General features: G+C 44.7%; 1 protein-coding gene across 2 annotated transcripts in view; it reads left to right on the forward strand.

The window, feature by feature from the left end:
* Positions 1 to 679: 679 nt before the first annotated feature.
* Yrt (erythrocyte membrane protein band 4.1-like yurt) overlaps positions 680 to 21868 on the forward strand; it is a 35638-nt gene continuing 14449 nt past the window's right edge. Inside the window, exons 1-13 of one of the 2 annotated variants that reach the window (XM_077699020.1) lie at positions 680 to 1194; positions 2707 to 2811; positions 2942 to 2984; positions 4417 to 4495; positions 7175 to 7272; positions 9689 to 9809; positions 10809 to 10896; positions 12425 to 12583; positions 16122 to 16291; positions 17565 to 17813; positions 18471 to 18640; positions 19885 to 20151; positions 21224 to 21335. In XM_077699020.1, the coding sequence (XP_077555146.1) occupies positions 1063 to 1194; positions 2707 to 2811; positions 2942 to 2984; positions 4417 to 4495; positions 7175 to 7272; positions 9689 to 9809; positions 10809 to 10896; positions 12425 to 12583; positions 16122 to 16291; positions 17565 to 17813; positions 18471 to 18640; positions 19885 to 20151; positions 21224 to 21335 (1793 nt within the window). In that variant the 5' untranslated portion in view covers positions 680 to 1062. The remainder of the gene's footprint in view (positions 1195 to 2706; positions 2812 to 2941; positions 2985 to 4416; positions 4496 to 7174; positions 7273 to 9688; positions 9810 to 10808; positions 10897 to 12424; positions 12584 to 16121; positions 16292 to 17564; positions 17814 to 18470; positions 18641 to 19884; positions 20152 to 21223; positions 21336 to 21868) is intronic. The other variant, XM_077699021.1, reaches the window with a different exon arrangement.

Here is a 21868-nt window from a genome sequence, read left to right on the forward strand (position 1 = left end):
GTAGTTCAAAATGTAACGTTTTAAATAAGAACAGTTCTCGCATTAAAATGTTTTCCCTGAACCTAAACCTTTTGTTTCTTGTACGCCCCCCACCCCCCTTCCCCACTTCCGGTGTAGTGTCCCGTTTTCTACCTCCAGAAATATGGTCATCCTAGATATATAGCATGGTTGGTATTACAAGCTCGTGTGCCTGCTAAACGGCTTTCCGATTGATATATACGGTCTTTATTAAGAGTCGTTATAAACTACAATACGCAATCTCAGATATTTTTTGTGCGGGAACTACAAGTCATTTTAAAATGAAGGTTACGAAATGCGGCTATTGTGAGGGCAGATTGAGGGCACATATACATATCCGCGAAATTAGGAAGCAAAGAAGCGATCAGCGCAAGCGTATGCGATGCTCATGTGCGAACCTCTGGGGGCTGGAAGCACCGAGGAGGAAATGGAAGGGTGAGGGGGAGGGGATGGGACGTGAGACGTGAGTGGCGGAAACATCCATCCAACGTCCCCCCCGCGCAAAGCAACGCTGCAGAAGCTGCCACAGCCTCGCTTGACCGTCGCACGAACACGGGCCGAAAGCACTCGTCGAGAAAAGCGAACGCTAACTGCATCAAATTCCGGTTTGCGCGGGTACACCGCGCATGCGCTGCTTTTCTATTGCCGCCGCCGCCGCCGAAGAGGCCGCCGGAGCGGCCGGACGAAGAGCAAGCGATGTGCTTGCAGCAAAGGCGCAAAGGCAGGAAGGGCGCAAAGCAGCCAGGAGCGCGGGCAGGCAGGCAGGTTTGCTGCCGCCGCCGCCGCAAGCAGCGCCGTCTCCGGTGGAAAACGGCAACGGCCCAGGCAGTCGCCGTCGCCGTGCTGCCTTGGGGTGGAGTGCGCGCGTTGCGTGTGCGTTCGGCTCCGGATGGGGTCGCGGTGTTGTGCTGTTGCCCGTGTCGTCGCTGTGGTGGTGCTACCTGCCTTCTTCGGATGACCAGCGGCCGGCCGACGTGCCAACGCCGGTTGTGATATGTGCGCGCCTGGTGTGTTGCTAGGACGACAATCCGTTGGATACGCGACATGTTCCGCTTTCTGAGCAAACGCTGGAGTCGGCAAGCCAGGGCCGACAAGGGCGCCGCACCGTCCCCCAAGAATGTCTTGCCCTGCAAAGTGGTCTTGCTGGACGGCACTGACCTTAGCGTCGACGTCCCGGTGAGCTAGGCCTCGCCGCGTCTCCGTCTACACCTTTTTTTGTTATTTTCTCGCTCAAACATGCCCCGTTCCTTGCCCCCCCCCCCCTCCCCCCCCTCTCGCAATTCTTTTATTTGTTTATTTCTTGGCGTCGCCCCGCCGTCCGTGGTGGCTGGAGACGGCGGTGTCATTCGCACGTTCAAGGGTTCCGTTGTGGAACCTCTTTTTTTCTGTGCTTTCGTAACTCTCTTTCGCGTATCCAGCAAGCAGCCTTGACGCAATGGATCGTGACTGTGTTGGGGCGCTTCAAAGGCGCGTCGAAGCGATCAGGTGAAAAGGGAGACATAAACAAGCAATCGGCAGGGTCGCTTCGAACGGAGGCTCCCACGCTCCCTCTCCCCAAATCGCGCTTTTTAAAAACCGAACACCTGGCGGGGCAGGTGCGCTTGCGATCGCCGGAACCTCCGTGCAACGGGTCGATGCGGTGTGTGGTATTTATTTTCGGTAAGGCACCAATTGCTGCTGCCATGCAGAGGACCGCGCTGAAAATACGAGGCACGCGATTTTCTCGCGGTCTCGAGACCATTTTATAGCGCTTAACCCCGATGTTCATAGGGCACACGGGTTCATCGCAGTTGCCGCGCCACGTGACGAGAGTCTGCCGCAAGCGCAGCCGTCTGAAACGATCACAGAACAGCTGGGGCGAGTAGCTGTACTCGACAGCCGACAAACGTGAAAGATGCGAAAAAACACGCTTCTCCCCGAGTTCTAGCGTTGAGCGACCCATTCATCTCTTGCATATTTTCTGTCGCTGCTTGTACGCTTCAGACCGAAAACAAAAGGCCGCGCACATTGTTGCTTGGGCCTCGGACGGTCGCTGCCGCTTACGATGAACACGTTCGGTACTCTGTTTGCTAATTCTCGTCATTTTTATGTTAAGATTGAGGAACATCGATTTGATTCTCGCCCGAAATGTGACCCCATTCTAGTAATACCTGATAGTGTAGCGTTCTTTGTGCGCTACCGAAACTGATAAGGTAACGGTCGATACTTGCGCGGGCGGACCTTTGTCGTCTGCCTGCGTGGACGATGAAATCGATTTTTCTTCATAAGAAAGTGAGTCAGCTTCTCGGAAAAGCGCTCTTTATTTTTTTTTTTCTTTGCGTTCTCACTTTGCGGAACGGTCGTGTGAACGGCCGCTTTGATGCGATACCACGAAAACGGCACGGTGGCGTCGACCTTTGGACTTCATTATGTCGAGGTTGATGCTTTAACGTGGTTTTCGCGTTTTCAGAATGTGTTTGGGTGTATATTGGCGAGGTCACAGATTGCTGCTGGAATCGCGGCATGTTGTCGCTGCTATGCTTAATCATGATCGGTTTGCGAGGTTTAAAAATTCGCTGATTTTTGTCGCCTACACTAATAATTAATGCTTAGTCTTGGTCGGTTGCAAGGTTATAAAATTCGTTGCTCTTTGTCGCGTACATTGTATTTCTTTTAGTTGTCACAAACGGCTCGATCATTTTCTTGCAGAAAAAAGCCCTGGGATCAGTACTTTTAGAACAAGTGTTTTATCACATTGACTTGATTGAGAAGGATTACTTTGGCCTGCAGTTCACGGATCCATTTAATGTACAGGTATGACAGTCACGTTTTTCTTTTAATGCCGGAATTTTCATTTTGTAGCTGCGCATGAAATTCGTTTCTTTAAACGCGATGATTTTAAGACCTGCGTGCGTTACACATGTTTTCAAATTCTGCCTTTCAGCACTGGCTTGACGTCACAAAGCAGGTCCGGAAGCAAGTAAAAAGTGAGCCACCAAGATTTTAACTCTTAGCAATATTTTACTGAAATTACAACTTCAAAACCTGTCAAGCTGACTTTATTCTTTTAAAAGGTTATCTATTTTATTTTGTCCGAAGAATTTCTTTTGCGAGAGAACTCTTGGACTGCCCAGGTACTGCTCAAAAGAGCTCTGGGCAGGCAAATAAGGGTCTAATAAACCCTTTGAATAATGACTGCCTACAGCAGAGCTATAATGCCAAGCAATGCTTTATTTTGCCCTGGTTAATTTGTAAAATCAGTAGCCCTTAAAGGGCCATGCAGACAAAATACAAGTTGCTTTATTAGAAAGATTTCGTGAATTGTATGCCCCCAGCGCTTGTCCGGAAGCAAATGATGCTTTATTCACTAAAAAATTAATCAATTTAAGTTAGTTTCGATTCTCCCGCCAAATTGTGTGTTTTCGCGACGTCTGGAATGATGTCATATGTACTGGGGTTTACCTAGATGGCGCCACCATACAGCGATTGACCATTTTCTGCCCCCCCCCCCCCCTTTTTTTTTTACCGTATTTGAACCTGGCTCGTTTTTGTTAAGGTAGAAAATAATCGTTTCGTGAAACATGGTGTTCGCTGGACAGATATGGTCACGTAAGACACCGTCGCTTACGCCAATCGGCCAGATTCGTCTGAGACAACCTCAAAGCACCGCACTGCCGTGCGGCTAAAGCAAGCATAGTGCGTGCAGTACCAACAGCAGTCGCATCGGTGCTTCTATCTTCCACTGTTTCCCACACCATTCTTACTGCTATAAACAGAATGTCCCCTAAATGTAAGCGCAAACAGCTCGTTCAGCAAGCTTATGAGTCCTGCTAATTTGCGTTTGCTTTTGCCAGTTTCAGCCAATCACAGAGCTGTTACATGTGACATCATAGGTTCTCTTACGGCAAATGAGTTAGTGGGCCGCATGATCATTTCCTTTATTCCTAATTATGTAGCTTATTTGAGCGAAGTTTACGTTAAAAGTGGGGTCAGTATGATTCGAAAGAGGCAATCTTTCGAATGAAACAGACTTGTGTTTTGTCTGCATGGCCCCTTTAACATGCTGTCGTGCTTATGTTATAAAATTGGAGGCATCATCATCATGGGGCATTAGTGCGAGTTAGATAAAACAGTGCATCCGCATCATGTAATGCGGTATCAACAATTTGTAGAGGCATCATAAGTTAAACTGCATGGTTGCGCCAAGTGATACAGCTCCAAATTAGGATCCGGTTTGATCTGGCATGAATATCATTCTTTTATTTTAATGCAGAGGCACAGGATGAGGGCTAATTGATGCAGTAAGTGAGGAGGATTGTATTTTGTATCAGGCATGACTAACTTTACACGATATGAGCGGACCATGTTCATGTTGTTGAGATACTGTGCACTAAGCTTCACTGTTTGCTCCATTTCCAGTTGGACCACCGTACACACTGCATTTGAAAGTAAAATTCTACTCTTCAGAGCCAAACACCCTACGCGAAGAGTTGACAAGGTAAACCGCAATCGAAACTTCTTCACTATTAAAAAAGGAATTGCTTAAGCAACCGGCTGGCTTGAAATACATTTGCAAAACTTTGCACTTGGTCTATGTGTGGTGAGGTACAGTAGCCGACCGATTTTTCGGGCCGCGTGGGGAACGGAAAATAGTCCGAATACAGGAGCAGTCTGAAAAATTCGTGTGTCATTACTCCAATGGGACAACTGGCGGTTTCTCGGGAAAGTTCGAAATATCCAACAAGTCAGAATTTTTGGAGTCCGAAAAAACGTTCGGCTACTGTATTTTGTTCTTAGCCAATAGTTCACTCAGTAACCTTTGTTGCGATGAAAGAGTGAAGGCAGCACTTTTTTTTACTGAAGCTTCTAGTAAAAATTATTTGACTGTTCTTTGTGGATGAACGATGAAGTAATGTGTTAAAAAGGATTGAAGTGAGGCTGTGAAATTAACAAAAATGTATTGAAGTTTGGATAGAAATTACTTGTACGGCTGCAAGACCTTTTTCTCACTCTTATCTTCATGAAATTAGTTTCAGCCACTGAAGCATGCAGGCTGTTTCTACAGTAAATCTGCAATGATTGTGTGCTTGAGTGGTTGTGTCTCCCAATTACTTGGGTGCGGTAAGGGGTTCTTATTGCAGCGTTTGAATCATCTTACTGCACCATTTTGCTTTTGGGGCACTTTTAGTGACCAAATTATTGTGAAAGGTAAGTGCTAACCTAATGCAGCTGCTATGACAGCTCTCTAGCACAACTTTTTGTTTGAGAAAGAGCAGTCATAACACCACCCAGACATTTTTTGTGTTTAACAATTCACATTTGTCAGTAACTAGATTATAATTGTTTCAGTATTAGAATTTCTGAAAACAGGGGAACCTGCACATCTTGCAGCTTGCAAAAACAAACAAAAAAACTGCATGAATTTTGGGCCTTAGTGACATTGTTTGCTGGCCAGTTTTTCTGTTGCTGCATTCTTTGAAAGTGTTACCTATTTTGGTGCAGCATTGATGCAAGCATTAATTTCCTCTCAGCTATTTTATATAAACATCCAAATGTGGCATCACACACATGCCTTGGTAGTTTCACCAGCGAAGATAGCTGGGCCATTGGGGTTGTAATGTGGAAGGTAAGAGGGTGAATGCATGTTAGAAAGAAGAGTCTACATTGGTTGGACAAAATGCTGAAGTGAAGTGCAAAAGCGGGCAAAGGAGGGTACAAAAAGGGTTTTTGTAAGTACGTGTGTGTGGTCTGCTGGAAGCCTTTGCTGCATTCGTGGTGGATTTTTTATTTCACGAAGGCTTTGGAATGAGACTACATAACAATCTGATATTAACACCTTCATGACTAAGCCTTAGGCCCTAACGTTTTAACTTGGATTGGATTATTACTAACAAACTGTTGTATTACTGTTAATGGCTGCAACTTTAATCCTTTTGCTTCAGCGTGAGACATCATGCAGTAATCAGTCCTCGGCCTTTTATTGTTCCCGATTACACTAACAACGTACCAGCGCATGTACCTAGCAATATCCGACGTTTTCAACGACACCGTAATATATGGCACTACAGTAAAACCTCGTTACAAGAGACACTCAAGGGAACCAAAAAACGTGTCTCTTGTAACCAAGGTCTCTTTCTTGTATGCAATGTTGCTAAGATGGCGAACATAGGAAAACCAACCAAACCGCTTTCATTCAAACGTCTCATAACCAAGTGTCTCTTTTAACAGTGTCTCTTGTAATGAGGTTTTACTGTACCACTGAATCACCTTGCTGAAGTTGCCTTGTGATAAGATATTCACTACGTGCTAGACTGGTGCAATCAGTGGGCACATGTCACTAAACCAGAGTAAATGTGAACCGGTGTTCCTTCCCTGTCCCCACAGGCCCTTCATTTTTCTTGCAAATTTGCTAACGTATTGGCAACTTGTGTAAATTCAATCAACAGTCGGGCTGGCTGGTTCTTGAACACCATTGCACAGCACTTGGGGATGAGGTCGATAGGACAGAAGATACACAGCGGCGCTGTAATCTCGCAGGCATAGCACCGTTGTGTGTCTCCCATTCTATCGTCCTTGTCTTCAGGCGTTGTGTAAATACTGGGGTGGCTTGACTTTAAGCAGTGATTTAACGAGGCGTGTGCACATCACAAACTTCTTATTATCTGCAAATAGGTCACTCAGCTTCTTAAAACATCTACATCGTGTGCTGAAATGTTTGAAGCTTAAACACACACCTGAACGCTTGTTTTGATTGTTCAAGTTGCTTATTTGGACTAAACGTGAATACTCTTTTCATTTGTTAGTGTTAGCTGACCCTATTCGTCGCTTTTTATTAAATCATCATTAACTCGTCTGTTACGGCTTGCTCCAAGCGGGAGCATAATCTCTGGTCGGTGGGCGAGCATTGAATTTGCAAATTGCGGGCAGGCAGAGCACGGAAGTCAAGCACGCCGTGCCAACGCAATGTTCCGCTTGAGAGGCAGCTGGTAACAAATGGCCTCAAAGCCAGGGGGGAAGAAAGAGAGGGACCGTAGACAGATAAGTAGAGAGAGGGAAGGGGGAACCGCTTTGTGGTTTGAATTCGAGGCATGCGCTAAGAAGGCATTGTTCTGACCTCAAGCACCCAGTGGAGCGTGGCATCGTGCCCGACTGTCTTGTTGCTTCTTTGTTCTTCCAGGTACTTATTCTTCCTGCAACTGAAGCAGGACATCCTCTCCGGTCGGCTGCCGTGCAGCTACCAGACGGCTGTCGAACTGAGTGCCTACGCCTTGCAGTGTGAGTTATCTCTGTCGCGCTTGGCTGTGCTTTGTGCTTTTTTTTTTTCTTTTTAAACTTGGGGAATGTTGTGTGCTAGCTTTTTGGAGGGTTGGTGAATGTTTTATTCAAGTACTAGTGCGGTTTGCTCTTGTAGGACACTTTTGATGTGCAGCTTGCTGTAAACTGTCTTTCACCAAAAGCACACAAGTTGCAGGAATTGTCTGTGCCCTTTTGGTGCTTTATAATTAGCTAGATTGGACAGCAGGAGGGGGCTCCCACTTGAATATGGGGATAAACTTTATTTGCAGAAGGAACTTTGTACTACCTTCATGTTGTGTGGGTACTATCTGTATACCTTTCAATTAAATAAGTGTTCTCTCAGTTATAGTTAATCAGTCAAGTAAACCAGTGCTGGTTACCTTTTTTATATAACCAGGCTTGTTGACCGCATTGATTATTAACTAGGCTTTGCAACATGCTACATATTTCACTTATTTATTTAACTATAATGACATTTTACTGTGCTGCGTAACCAAAGTTTTTGGTATACTCACTCTATCAGTCTAATCTGGAAGTTTATCAATTTTTGGCATAAGGTTCCACACTAGTAATAGAACACAAAGTGCAAATTGAAAAGGGTATGTATCATATTTTAAAGAGGCATGTGTTCTTGTGGTGATTGGTTGAAAAACTTGTGGCTAAAATTCTGGAACAACTTGAAAGTGAGCGCTTTTTTAAAAAAAAATTAATTTAGTGCTTCCTACCCTGGAAGGAGCTGCTTGTGTGGATGAGGATATCCGTTTGATCCTTTTGCAGTGCTTTTACTACTGTGGCTTGAAAAGAACCACTATGCAATTTAAAAAGGGCCGTGAAGACAAAATACAAGTTTGACTTTTTCAAATATACCAATTCTGTCACAGACTTCAAACACCTAATCTAGATGTTAAGGGCGCAGAGTACAAGCTTTATACTTCCCATGTATTTTTGGCCATTTTTAGGTACATTTTCCTCGGCATCTAGTAAAGGTATCTACATAATGTATATATCATTTTTTTTTCAAATTTTGTGCTCTTTTAACTGCGGTAGAATTAAGAACATCCATCAAAAATTCAATTTTTATGATATTTTGTCTGTTAGTACCTAAATTTTGGCATTATTTTAGTATTAAAAGTTCTGTAACAAAAAAACAGTTGCGCGCATACTTTCAATTCTGGTGCAGTAGGTGTGACGAATTATGTAGATGACGGGGAAAAAAAATCAGCTCGTTGTCCTGAAAGATATAGGAAATAATGGTACCTATTTAATAAAAACAGTTTTCTATTAAAAAAAAGTAAAGAAAAAGGTGAAAAACTACTTTTTTTGCCACAAACACCACTGGAGCCATTTATTTAAAAATCACCAGCTTCGTAATCACTGTCAGTCATTTTTTTTGCTTTTCAGCCTGTCGTCTGTTCTTCCTTGCCTATTTTGTGCACCATCGTACAGCTCCGTTCGCGAAGCATTTTCGCTTGTGGTCAACCTCTTCCAGCCACTTGATGGTGGTGTTGTGGCCAGGTTTGATCGAAATGATTGCAAAATGCTGGCTCGTGCGTTTCTATCATATTGAATGAAAGAACAGCATCTAATGCTGCAATCTTGAGAGTGTGAAGCCCAAAAAGACTTTTTTTCATGTGCGGCTCCCAAGGACAAATGTGGAAAAAATGTGCAACAGTGTCTTTGTATTTCCCTAGCTGAAAAATCATCCATGCAATGGTTGCTAAGCAATTATTTCTTAATACAGCTGGTTCCAGAAAAGCGTTTTGATCTGGAACTGGAAGTTTCTTCATGAAAAAAATGACAATAAACACGGAGAACATTCTTAAAGGGGTGTGGTCACTTACTACTTGCTTACGGAAAAACTGTTTTTGAGCGAGAAATACGACTTTCTAATAAAAGTGTGAATATGAAAAATGTGCACAAGGAACTGAACTTCCCTAATTCTGAAGAAAAAGAAAGTAATTTTTTTGAAATTCGCCTTACCCTGTGCCCTTTAGTGGTTTCTTCAGCTCCGTTTGATCATGCCACTTCAGTGCTAACATTTGTTTAACACATTAATTGCGTTTGTAGTGTTCCCTCCACTGCGTCACCGCTGATACTTAATGTGAAATTTGAGTTTTTTTTTTTTTTTTTAATTTCTTGTCCATTTTCGGTTAAGGAGCGTCTTCTGAAACTGGAATAGATTTGAGTGAGTAATTAGAGGATAGCTGCTTAAGAGTAAGGAAATTCGCATTTTGTCTTTATGGCCGCTTTAAGTTCATATAAAAAGAAATACGGACTTAGCTATTACCGCTGCATGACATACAGAGCGAAGTTGCCGTGAAAGCACCGAATGCTGTGCAGTGGTGGTGCCTGTATCCAAGGTCTTGGGAGTGATGTGAGAAATGTTCTTTCGCAGCCGAGTTGGGAGACTATGACCCCGAGCAGCACACTCCGGAGTTTGTCTCCGAGTTCAGGTTCACAGAGGACCAGACGGAAGAGATGGAAGTGGACATCGTCAACACATTTAAGGAGCTCAAGTACGCCCTCTTCCCTTGTTACGGGCAGTTGAACAAAAACTGTTCTGCACTGTACAGTAGCCGACTGTTTTTTGGGACTCCGAAAATTCGGACTTGCGTGATATTCCAGACTTTCCCGAGGAACCACCAGATATTCCATATGAGGAATGTATACAAACAACGGATATTTCAGACAAAATGAAGCCAGAAGTTGGATTTTCCGGACAACATTGTCCGTGACAGAGCCATGGTGCGAATTCAGAACGACACCATTTTGAATCGTAAGCCACCTGGCTAGCTTCGGATTGGATGGGGATTGGCTTGACTCCCGCCGGGGTAACAAACTTTAATCTAGGAGGCCATAATTAGAACACTGTACATGTAGTCTGCAGTGGAAGCAATCTGGAAAGCCAGAAGCTGGTCATATGGGGCCAGTTTCATTTTTAAACACTTTTTTTAGGCACCAGGTGATGCTGCCTTATAAGCAATGTCATCATCAGGTTTGTCCTGAACCATTTGCGACTTCTTCAATCCTATTTAAGTGAAACAAAGTTCGTTTTTGTAACTCGCGGATTTTTTGGACTGCTCTTTTATTCGGACTCCAGGTCTAAAAAAATCGGTCGGCTGCTTTATTGCCTTGATAGTAAAAGTGCCAACATAGATTTTAAATCCTGCAATCCTGCAGACTGTAAATCAGTTTGGGTTCATGGTAATGGGTTTATAACATTACTTGCTGTTGTGGTCGCTTTAATCTGCCCAAAGTGTTTGTATAAGTGATTTCAAGGGATTTTATGGGTCAGACAGTGGTTTGCCTTGAAAAAATTTAGCTCCACTTGTTGTCTTATTGGTGTTGCTGCTTTGTCCTTTTTGAGCTCGAATTAAGGTGCAAAAAATGTGCTGTTTAGAAATGTGGGGCATTGTCTTTGGTGTAAAGTTGCACATGTTTGTGCATGTGTTCCTAGCACTGTACTCTTCATCGAGGCATGCAGACTTTGCTACAATTGCGAATCCTTTGAACAGGGGTCAAACACCTGCCCAAGCTGAGATGAACTACCTGAGCAAGGCAAAGTGGCTCGAAATGTATGGAGTCGACATGCACACTGTTCTGGTGAGCAGTTGTCTTTTTCTTTTTATTGTTTATGTGCACATGTTCACTCTTATGTTCACTCTCGTGCACACTAGTAGTGTCACTCTGAGGAGCTCTCACTTCTGCTCTGACATTATGGACATTAATTCCACATTTCTCTGGAATGTTGGCATTTTCGTTTGTGTGAATTGCAATGTTGAGTATGTAGTAATACTGAAGGTGTAGTTGATGCTATTGGATATGTGTCAAGCATTGAGAGTTTTTTTATAAAGATTTAAATGCTTATTAAAGGGGCCATGCAGACAACACACAAGTTTGGTTCATTTGAAAGATTGCCTCGTTGGAATCATACTGACACCACTTTTAACGCACACTTCACTCAAATAAGCTATATAATTAGAAAAAAAGGGAATGGCATGCGACCCACTAGCTCATTTCCCGCAGTAGAACCTATGATGTCATATGTGCCCAGCTGTGCGATTGGCTGAGGTCAACAAAAGCAAACGCAAATTGGGCACGGCTTATAAGCTTGCCTAGCGAGCTATTTGCACTTAAATGTAATGCATATTAATTTTAAAGCAGTAAGAATGGTGCGATAAACAATGAAAGTTACGAAAATACACGTGAGCATATAAGTACCGATGTGCACTGCTGTTGGTACTGGCGCACTGTGCTTGTTTTAGCTGCACAGCAGTCTGCCGCTTTGGAGTTGTCTTGCACAACACTGGCCAATTGGCATAAGTGACGTTGTCTTACGTGACCCTGTTTGTCGAGGATACACCATGTTTCGGGAAACGATCAGTAACAAAAACAAGCCAGGTGCAAATACGGTCAAAAACAAAGCAACGGCGGACTATGGTCTGTGGATGAGTATAATAGCACCATCTGGGAGGACTGACGACAAGCAAGACTGCAGAGCCGAACGACGCACTGGAAGTTCGTTTGAATACCCGCTCTCATGACTTCATGGCAGAAGTCCTGAAAACACACGATTTGGCGGGAGAATCACAATTTTAACCTTAGTTGATTAATATCTCAGTGAATACGTCATTTTGTCCGCATGGCCCCTTTAAGTACACCATTAGAGGGTCATGCACTTATTAGTAAACAAGTTTTAACCAGCCAATGCATTGCGTCAGTCTGCTCATCTTGCAAGTGGCTACTTCATATTAATGCATCTGTCTTATGTGCGCCACACAAGGTGCACTAGCTTAAACGGAGTTCTAGAGATGCCAAGTCTTGTTAGCTGAGAACTGTTGGCAGCAATGCTGGGATCGTTGTTGGGAAAGTTCTTGAATCCTAATGCCTAGCAGAACATGTGCAATAAGGTACGTTGTTGGGCTAGTTGGTCGATCATACTTAAGGGATGTATAGCGCAACAAAAGAACGAAGGACGGAAAGGATGCACAAGGACAAAGCGCTACATAGCGCGACAGAGCGCTTTGTCCTTGTGCATCCTTTCCGTCCTTCGTCCTTTTGTTGTGCTATACATCCGTTAAATAAGAACATGTGCATTCAAACTCTTTTTTTCCTCCAATGTCTCTCTCAGGGCAAGGACGGCCAGGACTACTCCCTGGGCCTGACCCCGACGGGCATTCTAGTCTTTGAGAGGCAGACCAAGATTGGCCTTTTCTTCTGGCCAAAGATCACCCGCCTCGACTTCAAGAGCAAGAAGCTCACCCTGGTCGTCGTGGAGGACGATGACGAGGTGAGCGTCGGAAGCCACTGCCTCCCATCTGTCTGCCTGCTGTCGTCTCTGATCTTGCGGGGTCAACTTTTAAACAAGCGTCGCTCAACTGAACGTTTTTAAAATCCCCTGTGGGTGGTGGGCTTTACGCTGTTGCTGTTGTCTGCTAAGGAGGGTTCGGAGCAACCAGAACTCCCCGCATCGTGGCTGTGAACAACCTGAATGAGCAGGGCTCGATTCTAGTCCCAAATTTTAACTGCCTGTGCATTCAAGCTGGGGGGTTTTCATGGGAACACATTGCTTTTCTGCCTATACCGGCTGCACAAGGATATTTCGTTTTATTTTTTGGAGTGATTAAAACGTTATCATTTCAGTTCCAGTTCATTGCATATTGATTGCACGTTCGTGGCTACACAATTTTGTGAATTCTATGAAAGCCAGTTGAGAAACTTGGATACCAAGTTTGGTGTGAAACAGTCGACTAGTAGCTTTGATTAGCCTTCATTGAAGGGGCTTGTTTTTTGTACTGGCTATGGATGTGTAATTTATGCACAAGTTCTTATCAAAAGGTTTTTTTAGTAGTGGTAGTCGCGATATCTTTATTCAATCAAGCCACTGTGTGTAGCGTGGTTGGCATAGGCGTGCGCACAGGGGGGGCAGGGGGGGCGGCCGCCCCCCCTAATCATCTGAAGGGGGGCGCCAAATTGGCCCATATTTTGTGAATGTAACACATTAAAGTAAAAATTTCTGCCCAGAAATATTTTGTATGTGTTGCAATTCCATCGCATTGAAATAAAAATTTTATAACCATCCCTCTTTGCACTGTGTTCGGACCGCTAGGCCTTCAGTGGGAAGAGGTCGGGAGTTGCTGTAAGGGGGGGGGGGGGGGCAGCGGTAAGACTTTGCCCCCCCTAATCGAGAACTCTGCGCACGCCTATGGTGGTTGGGGAGGTATGGCACATTCTTCTTTAAAAGTTTTGCGTACCAAGTCTGATAAAATAATAATTGTGCAATCATGTTCCGAGATTTAGTTCAAATTCTCCTGCTTTCTTTCAAATAACTGTGTAACAAACTGAAAACGAAGTTGGAATTTGAAACACACCTTTTCATTGGGTGCCACATTCTTCTGGAATTTTCTTATGGCATAAGATACTCCTGGAGGTAATTTTTACATCACCAGTGGAGTTGTACATTTCGACAATAAGACTTTATGCAAAGTTTCTGCACACCGAGCTCTGCACACCGAGCTGGTTTTGCTAATTTCAGTTTAAGATTTCCTTCAAGGAGACCTTTTTCTTGTGAGCCTGTGTGGTTATTGAAGTGAAGCTTTAGGGTATTTGTTCCCACAGGTAGTCATTAAAGTCAGAATCAAGCTTAGGTGCTGCCTTTAGTTGCTCACTATCTTATCTCTTATTCAGGTTAAGTTAACAGATAATTCATCACCTTTGTTGAGTTTGTCACACTGTCCAGTACACGCAATTTTTAAATCAAGCACAGGAGCAGCATCTCAAGTCAAAACAACTTCAAAGTGGGTGGTACTCTATATACAGACAGAGGAGTATTCAGAAAGTTTGTGGATGTATTTGAAATGTATGGAGAAAGAAATATCATTAGAGCAGCTTTGGAAAGACTGCACGAAATTCCTGTGTTGCTTGAATTGCCAGTTGCGTTATATTCTAAAGAAAAGGAAAAAATCAGCGAAAGAAGCAGTGTGCATTGAAACTATCGTTTCGAATGCACACATTTTTTATCAGTGCACTCGGAGCTTTGCACACACTGTCTTTATCAGCAGATAGAATTTGTTGTGTCGATTCAGTGCGAGTGTCGGCCGAAAATAGCCCAAGGTGCATAGTCTCATCCTCGCCAAGGCCTTGTTAGGTATACAGATTCTGTTCGATGCCAAGTCTCTCAGTGGTTGTCTCTTGGCAGCCGTGTGACTCAATGCTTGGCATGCCTCCAGTCTATCCTGTCCTTCAACTCTCCAGCTGGGTGGGAGAGACATTTTTTCACGCTGGCTTCCTGCATGTCCTGACGTACACTGGGGTGTTTGCGGTTGTTCCTCGCTCTGTGTAAGACATAGGTAGTGAGTGATAGCTACAATTTGTGGTGGCGCTGTTTTAAATACTAATTCGTGTTAGTTAGTTGCCACTCTTTCCTTCCCAAGTTTCCCTTTTGATTGTAGGCGCGCGAATGTAAAAACATTTTAATGTTTATGTAACCTATGCAGTGGATGAAAATGGGGCAGAAAACTGCAAAATCAGCAATCTACTGCACATGCAGAATTTAAGATGGCCAAGAGAAATGGGGAAGTGATGACATTAATTACGCTAAACATTTATGCCGTCGGACTTCTGTTAACCCCAAAGTGCAGGCAAGTAAACTGCTAATTATTGCCAAACATGTATAAGGTGTTAATTAAATACTTAATGAGTCCTGAAGGACAAAATTAATTGTGCTTTGTTTGATTCAGGAAGTATTTTAAAGGTGCAAGCATAACATCGCAGAAAGAAAACAAAGGTACCAAGCACTGAATAAAACTGCAATTCAGCAATTGACTTTAAATTAGAAATGATGGCTTTGGTGAGCTAGTAAATAAAGAAAACAAGGTCTTAAATAAGCAACACCTATGAAATGGTATAAATAGTGAAACTAAAGTTTTTTCAATGTAGATTACCTGACGAATATGAAAAAAGCAACAAAATTGAACACAACAGTACAGCAATATGCCTCCTGGGATCTTAATAAAGCTTCTGTTTGTGCTATGGGAGGCAGTTTGGATAGGCACGTTGGGTGACTTTGTCATGTGACATGCCAATTAATAAGGGCATAAGTGCACTTGACATACAATGCTGTTTGATTGGGTAGTTGCTGATGGATTAGAGCAACGGCTGTTGTGTTCCCGTCTGAATTCATGTTGATGCCTGTGCAAGCACCATAATTACCTGCAGGGGCTAGTGAAATTTTGGGAAAGAATTGGCTCATTTAACCAGAGGAAAAATAATTTGTTTTCTTCGAAAAAAGAAAATAGGAAGAGATATGATGGCTACTTTCAACACCTGAGCCAATTACACACTAAGGATAATGCTAAAGAAGTTGCAGGCGTACAGAGGCTGGTAAACATAACGAGTTAGCCTAATTTGGGTCTCTACTTCTCCCTGCAAACCTGTTTCTGCCAGCCCTGTATTGCGTGCAAGCCTTGGAAAAGCGCAGAGAAATTTTACCAAGAAGTATGGCCTAAAACTATCAGGAAGTTGGGAATTATGTTTTCAATCTCTGCTGCACGGGTTAATACTTCAGGCTAAATATACATTAAAACTATGCTTCGATGCAAGCCTTTGCAACACTGTAAGGAGACTTGTATTTAGCAGCTCTTGAATGCTACTGCTTTACAAAGTCATTTGCATATCAGCTTTGCATAGCCTACTGATTTTTGTGTTTTAGTGTTGAGAACTTGTGAACTAGTTTCATAGTATCACTTTACAATTCGTAGTTTTTGTTTGCAACATGTCCCCAAGCCCCCTTCAGCAACGTGGGGCTTTTTTTTCTGTATTGCGTGCAGGGCCACGAACAGGAGCACACATTTGTGTTCCGCCTGTACAACCCCAAGGCAGCCAAGCACCTGTGGAAGTGTGCCGTGGAGCACCACGCCTTCTTCCGCCTCAAGGAGCCCGCCCGAGGGCCCAACACCCGACAGAACTTCTTCCGCATGGGCTCACGCTTCCGATACAGGTCGGGTTTGCTTTGGTTGTTCAAGGTTCCAAGTGGTTGAAATGTTCGGAGTGTTTGGTTGGCGCTTAGTGCACAGCTGTCGCATAACACGCATCAGCTGTCGCTAATGAGTGTAAACCACTGAACTGACTGATGTAACCTGCAGCCAACGAGGTATTGGTCAGCCGATAAGCAATATTTCTGTCAAAGAACGAAGGCAGCACAGCACTCACCTATGCTCGCTTAGAAGTATCCTCACAACTACATTGTATTTGTCCCCGTAATGAGCATACCAATGACAGTCAAACTTTTCTTGAATCACCTAAACAAACGCTCCGTTCCACTTTTGGTTAGAGAAATGTGGCAGAGCGCTTCCATGATCTACAGCATGACGACCGAGGGAATTGTTTGCAGACCTTTGCCAGGTCGCAAACGGCCCCGCTTGTGTGCCTGCTATGCCGTCGACGCTCCTTACTTTACAGAGCGGCGGAGACCTTTGAGAGAACGTTTGCGATAAAGATAATGCCGCGCGCGGAAGGGCACAGTGCAGCGACGTTTTCTTTCTGGTTTCTACATGTTTATAGTCGTCGTATCTTTTCTGCAATGTGCATGAGTCACGCCGTTTGCTCCTCGTGACGGGGTGTAGCTGCAAATGCTGTGTGGTTTGCATAGAGAGTCGTAGAATGGCTCTCCAGAGCGTGGAAGGGCAGGTGGCCCCCCCTACCCCCTTGAGTGGAGCAACTAGCTGAAATAGACACAAGGCCAAATATGGTGCGCAAAAAAACAGGGGCGAATTCTCAGCCCATGTATATTGGACTCTGTGCCAAACATGTCTTTTTATTTATTGCAGGTGTGTGCACTGTGCAAGTAAATATGATAAAATAGGAGTGAAGTGCAGCCTATTGTTTTTTTTTTGTTCTGCCTTTTTGATTGTTTAAAAGTGCTCAATGAAACAATACAGCCCAGGTTGATGGTTGTACTTGAACTTATTTAATAAAGGAGCAATAATAAGCAAAGCCGCTGTGCTCGGCCGCCCATATGCAAACAAGTACGGAGACTAGACAAGAGGAAAACAAAGGGTGCAATGAAAGTTATGATGGTACACATTACTGCAAGGTGTGCACCGCGGTAAAGCTGCACTGTGGGGCCGTTTTACTTATTACCTTCCACTGCAGTGTTACTAAGACTGTCGAGTTATTGAGGCACATTGTACACGTGAAAACACAGTACTTCCTTGGAGTTTGTCTATTTTGCTGCGAGAAGACGTGTCGCATTTCTTCCCTCTTACGTGCAGTGGGCGGACAGAGTTCCAGGCCACGCAGAAAAACCGGACCAGGCGTACCGTGCAGTTTGAGCGGCGGCCAAGCCAGCGGTACTCGCGACGTACCACCCGCGACGGGAGCCGTCGGGATGGCCGTGCGTCCCTCCCCAACTGCGTTTCTCTGAACGCCGTCAGCCCCGCTCGGATCACCAACGTGGCCGATGCGACACCTGCAGTGGCAGCACCCGACCTTGCGAGTGGCCCCCTGCTAATAGAGAACATGTACGCTTGCGGTGCCTCTCCTTCTTCTTCTTTTGCAGTAGGATGCAGCGATAGCTTGCTCCTCACTTTTGCGAAGCATGGAAAGGAAAATGGGGTTGCTTAAGAAGCAGGTCATCTTAATCCTGAGGGGCACAAGGAGTAGGGCTACAATGCTGCTCTTCACAAGTTTTTAACCTTCAAGTGAGCGACAAAAGTGCCCATTGGCTGTGGTTCTTATTATTATTATTACTGTGTGTGTGTGTGTGTTTTTTTGCACAGGTAACCTACTTTTCGGGACCACTTTATCTTGTCTAGGGGGCTGCTTCTCTGTTAGTTTGGATTCTTCAGTCTTGCAACTATACGCTTTCCCTGTGCAGGACCTAAAACTTTTTTGTATGTTCTCTCCAGACTTGCTCAACAAGACCATGCTATCCACATGTTACGGGCAGCTTAAATATTTCTCTTTTACTCGCACTTCTAAACGTGATCTCACAAAGGCTCTTTGGAGACTTCTAGGACACCAAATAGATGCTTTGAAATAAAAGCAAGCAGCAAAATATGTGAAGCGTGGGTTCGGAAGCAAGAAAAATATTGGCATTTCCATTTTTTTTTGTATGTGTATATGGTAGATTTTCTTGAGCTGATGTTTCTCCCCTGGTTTTCTCTGCCCTCACACAGTCCAGTGGAAAGCGTGCCGACTGCCGTCCCCGCCGCCGCCGCTGGGGAAGCGGAGAACCGGCTGGACAACCTCATCCGGTCTTTCTCCAAGGAGTCCAGCTCGGCGGCTGATACCCGCAATGACCTGACCGTGTACAAGAAGGGCGACGTGCCTCCGGATCCAGAGCCAGGTTGGTAGTCATTCAGCAAGAGCGCTTTGGTGTGTGCTTGTGTGTCATGGATGCGTTACAGTCGTGGCATGACATACGTTCTGGTGTCCTAGCTGCAGTTCTGCACGCATTAGTTGTTCCAGCTGTGTAACTTCATCTTGCTGCCATAGTTGTTATGCCCACAGTTCTACTAATGCCTCTGCATCCAAACTTGTTCAACTCAAGGGACTTGAGTGCACACCTTGATAAACAAAAGTACTTGTTGTTGGGCTGCTTTGTTCATGATTGTATTAGGCGAAAACGGCGCAGATAAAAATGACGTTTGCAGGAAAAAGACAGGACAGGTCTCCTTGATCTGTCTGTCTCTCGTCTCCCTGTTCATGTCATTTTTATCCATGCCTTTCTCGCCGCATTAAATATTGAGAAAGAATTTAGCTTAGCTGACACCTTGATAAACTAGTGGCTTGTTGTGACAAGTTTGGAATTGAACTTCTGTTCAAACTGTGTGTGGGCTTTTGTTGTGTATCTGTTTTTTGAACTCGTACAAGCTGTTACGCTGTGTGCAAGATTCAACGATGCAATTGGAAGGTTTAAAACCTTTAGTAAAATTTTTTGTTTGGCTCTTATGGTAGCTCGCAGTGCCTCTAGCTGAAAACCACACAGCGGTAGTTCAGAAGTGGCAACACACCCAGTCTAAAGTGTGTAGCTTAATGGGTGACGCAGTGCGTGCGGGGAATTAAACGAGGGGACATTCAACAGCACACACTGCATTACGTGTGTTGTTCAACATCTCTTTCTTGCTCTCAACTCTTGTGCAACATTACTTATTAATAAAGTTGGTAACCAACTAGTTGATGCCACACTACTATTAAATAATGCACTTTGCACACAAAGAAAGTGAAAATGGGTGGTTAAAAATTGTGCCAAATTTGTTTGCGTTACCCCAAAGCCCTCTGAAGGCATTCTTTCTGTATGCCTCCTGTGTCTTGTGACAAATCTTGGTAGCGCCAAAACTTGCGTCCACTGGAATTGGCTTAATTAAGTGTTTTACTGAGCAGCTCTTCAAAAAGCTCTTCACTGAGGCCTGATTGCAGAGCCTGACATGGTGTGAGTGTCTGGCTGTTAAACATAACTTGACAGGCAAAATCAACCCTTGTAAAACGACGAAAGGAGGTTGACTAGTTGATGTTAGAATGTGAAAGGAGCCACACCCTCAGCCGTGTTCGTAGTTACCTCCTCTGCTTTTGCCCCGCACTTGTCCCCAGATGCTGAGGAGCTGAGCAGGAGGCTGAAGGCCCTGGACAGCAGCTGTGCTGGCGGCAGCAGCAGCGTGTGCAGCCGAAGCAATAGCAGCAGCTCGGCTGGGCCCAGCAAGGACTGCTGCGCGTCGGGCACTGTTACCGTGGTGCCGTGCGGCGTCAAGAACAACCAGGCCAAGGCCGGTACGAGCAGTGGTGTGCCCAAGCCCATACCGCCGGACCAGATGAAGTGCAACATCCTCAAGGCCAAGGCGGAAGAGGACAAGCGCCGGGGTGAGCTCTCTCGCTGCCCAGCTTACTGGTCTCTTGCTGCTAGAAGCTTACAAACTTTAGGAGAAATTGTGATGGACAATACCGTACTCGGGTATAGGTTGAAAAAGGCAGTTGCTCATGCAATGTATCATTACACCAAAACAATGAACCCTGATGGCAACGTGCGCGCGTTTCGAAAAGAGCTTGCACTCAATGCATGACATCATCTGCTTTTAAGAACAGAGCACTTTAGGGACTCGCCTTGTCGTCGTAGCTCTCTCACTGGACCCAAGTAGAGCCCCTCGGCATTCCGTCGTAGCGGCTGTCGTCGCAAGTGATTTATAAAGCCAAGCGATTTTTACAGTCATAAACATTGGAAACTTGTGAACTGCTGGTGGTTGTCGTACATCTCCCCATTGTTTAGCGCAAAGAAAACTGTAGGAAAAGGCAAAATATACGTAATTAATCGGCAGCGCCCACGTTCATTTAGTTAAGAATGCTCGTTGGATTGGTTTTTATGATATAAGCGAAAAAAAGTGGCAGTGCAATGCCGGCACGTGCGGGAGGAAAAGCAAGCACAACAGGAACAGAACTCCCGCTGGTGCAGTTTCAGGCAGGGGGTGCACGAACACTGTAAAGGGGGGAAATTTGAATTGCATTGGATGGTAGCAGTGAGCGGATAACGGTGCTACAGCCCATTGTGGTGAATCACTGCTCTGCACTTCCGACAGCTTTGACATTGAGTGGAATTTTAACTAAGTTTGTTTGTCGTTGCTGCAGTAGTTCATAAGCAGATTAAGTAAAAAAGAAAAATCAAGGAAATGGTTCATGTGACATTCAATATACTTGCAGCAACACACTCCTTGCGCCGTGCGCAGGAACAGCCGGCTACGGAGATAATGTGCAGGAGCAAATTCTGTTGTCATCGTTAAGTTTTTTGTAGCTCCAATTTCTGCTGCACAAAGCTTTGCAGTTTGGTTCCTTGCCCCTCCAGATCAGCGCCAAGAAGGGTTAGTAACAGAGGCTGTGTGTAAGCAAGTTGGAAGCATACTGTTGCTCTAATTCCCCCAAATTGTTTATCTGTTCGTTTCAGTGCCAAGCTTAGGTGTCGTCGGGGAGAAAGTGCCACTACTTTTATCCGACAATGACGATGAAAGGGTCCCCCTTGCTGCAGAAAAGTACAAGACCGTCATTCATGTGAATGGGTGAGCACGTCTGTGTGGGTCCTCGGAATCCCATTTCTTGCGAGTGCCAGGGTTAAGGTAAACTGTTTGCGTGGCCCCTGTGTACCACGGAAATCGTAGTTCTGCTGGAATTTTAGTGGCTGTGGCATTGCGCTGCTGACCCCAAGGACGGGGGTTCAATTCCCGGCTGCAGCGGCCACTTTTCTGATAGAGGTAAACAGCAAAAACGCTGGTGTGTCGAGATTTTGGCGTGCATTAAAGTCCCCCATGTGGTCGAAATTAATCCGGAGCCCACCAATACAGCACGCCTTGTAGCCCAGGTGTAGCTTTCAGCGCATTTAAACACCGAAAATTTGAATTTTTAGTTCTGCCAACATTAGTTTAAGTTCTCAATTCTGGAGGAATCATTTTGTAGGACTTTTGCCAACTTCAACACACATACAGTTGAACCTTGGTACAACGAACACTGATATAATTAATTATTGGCTATAGCGAACTATACACAAACTTTTGTTGGCCCCGCTTTATTCCAGTGACATTTATTCTTTTTATGA

The sequence above is a fragment of the Haemaphysalis longicornis genome, unplaced genomic scaffold (assembly GCF_048455015.1).
Source record: "Haemaphysalis longicornis isolate Haplotype H1 unplaced genomic scaffold, Haemaphysalis longicornis Haplotype H1 scaffold_2, whole genome shotgun sequence".
NCBI classification, from domain to species: domain Eukaryota; kingdom Metazoa; phylum Arthropoda; class Arachnida; order Ixodida; family Ixodidae; genus Haemaphysalis; species Haemaphysalis longicornis.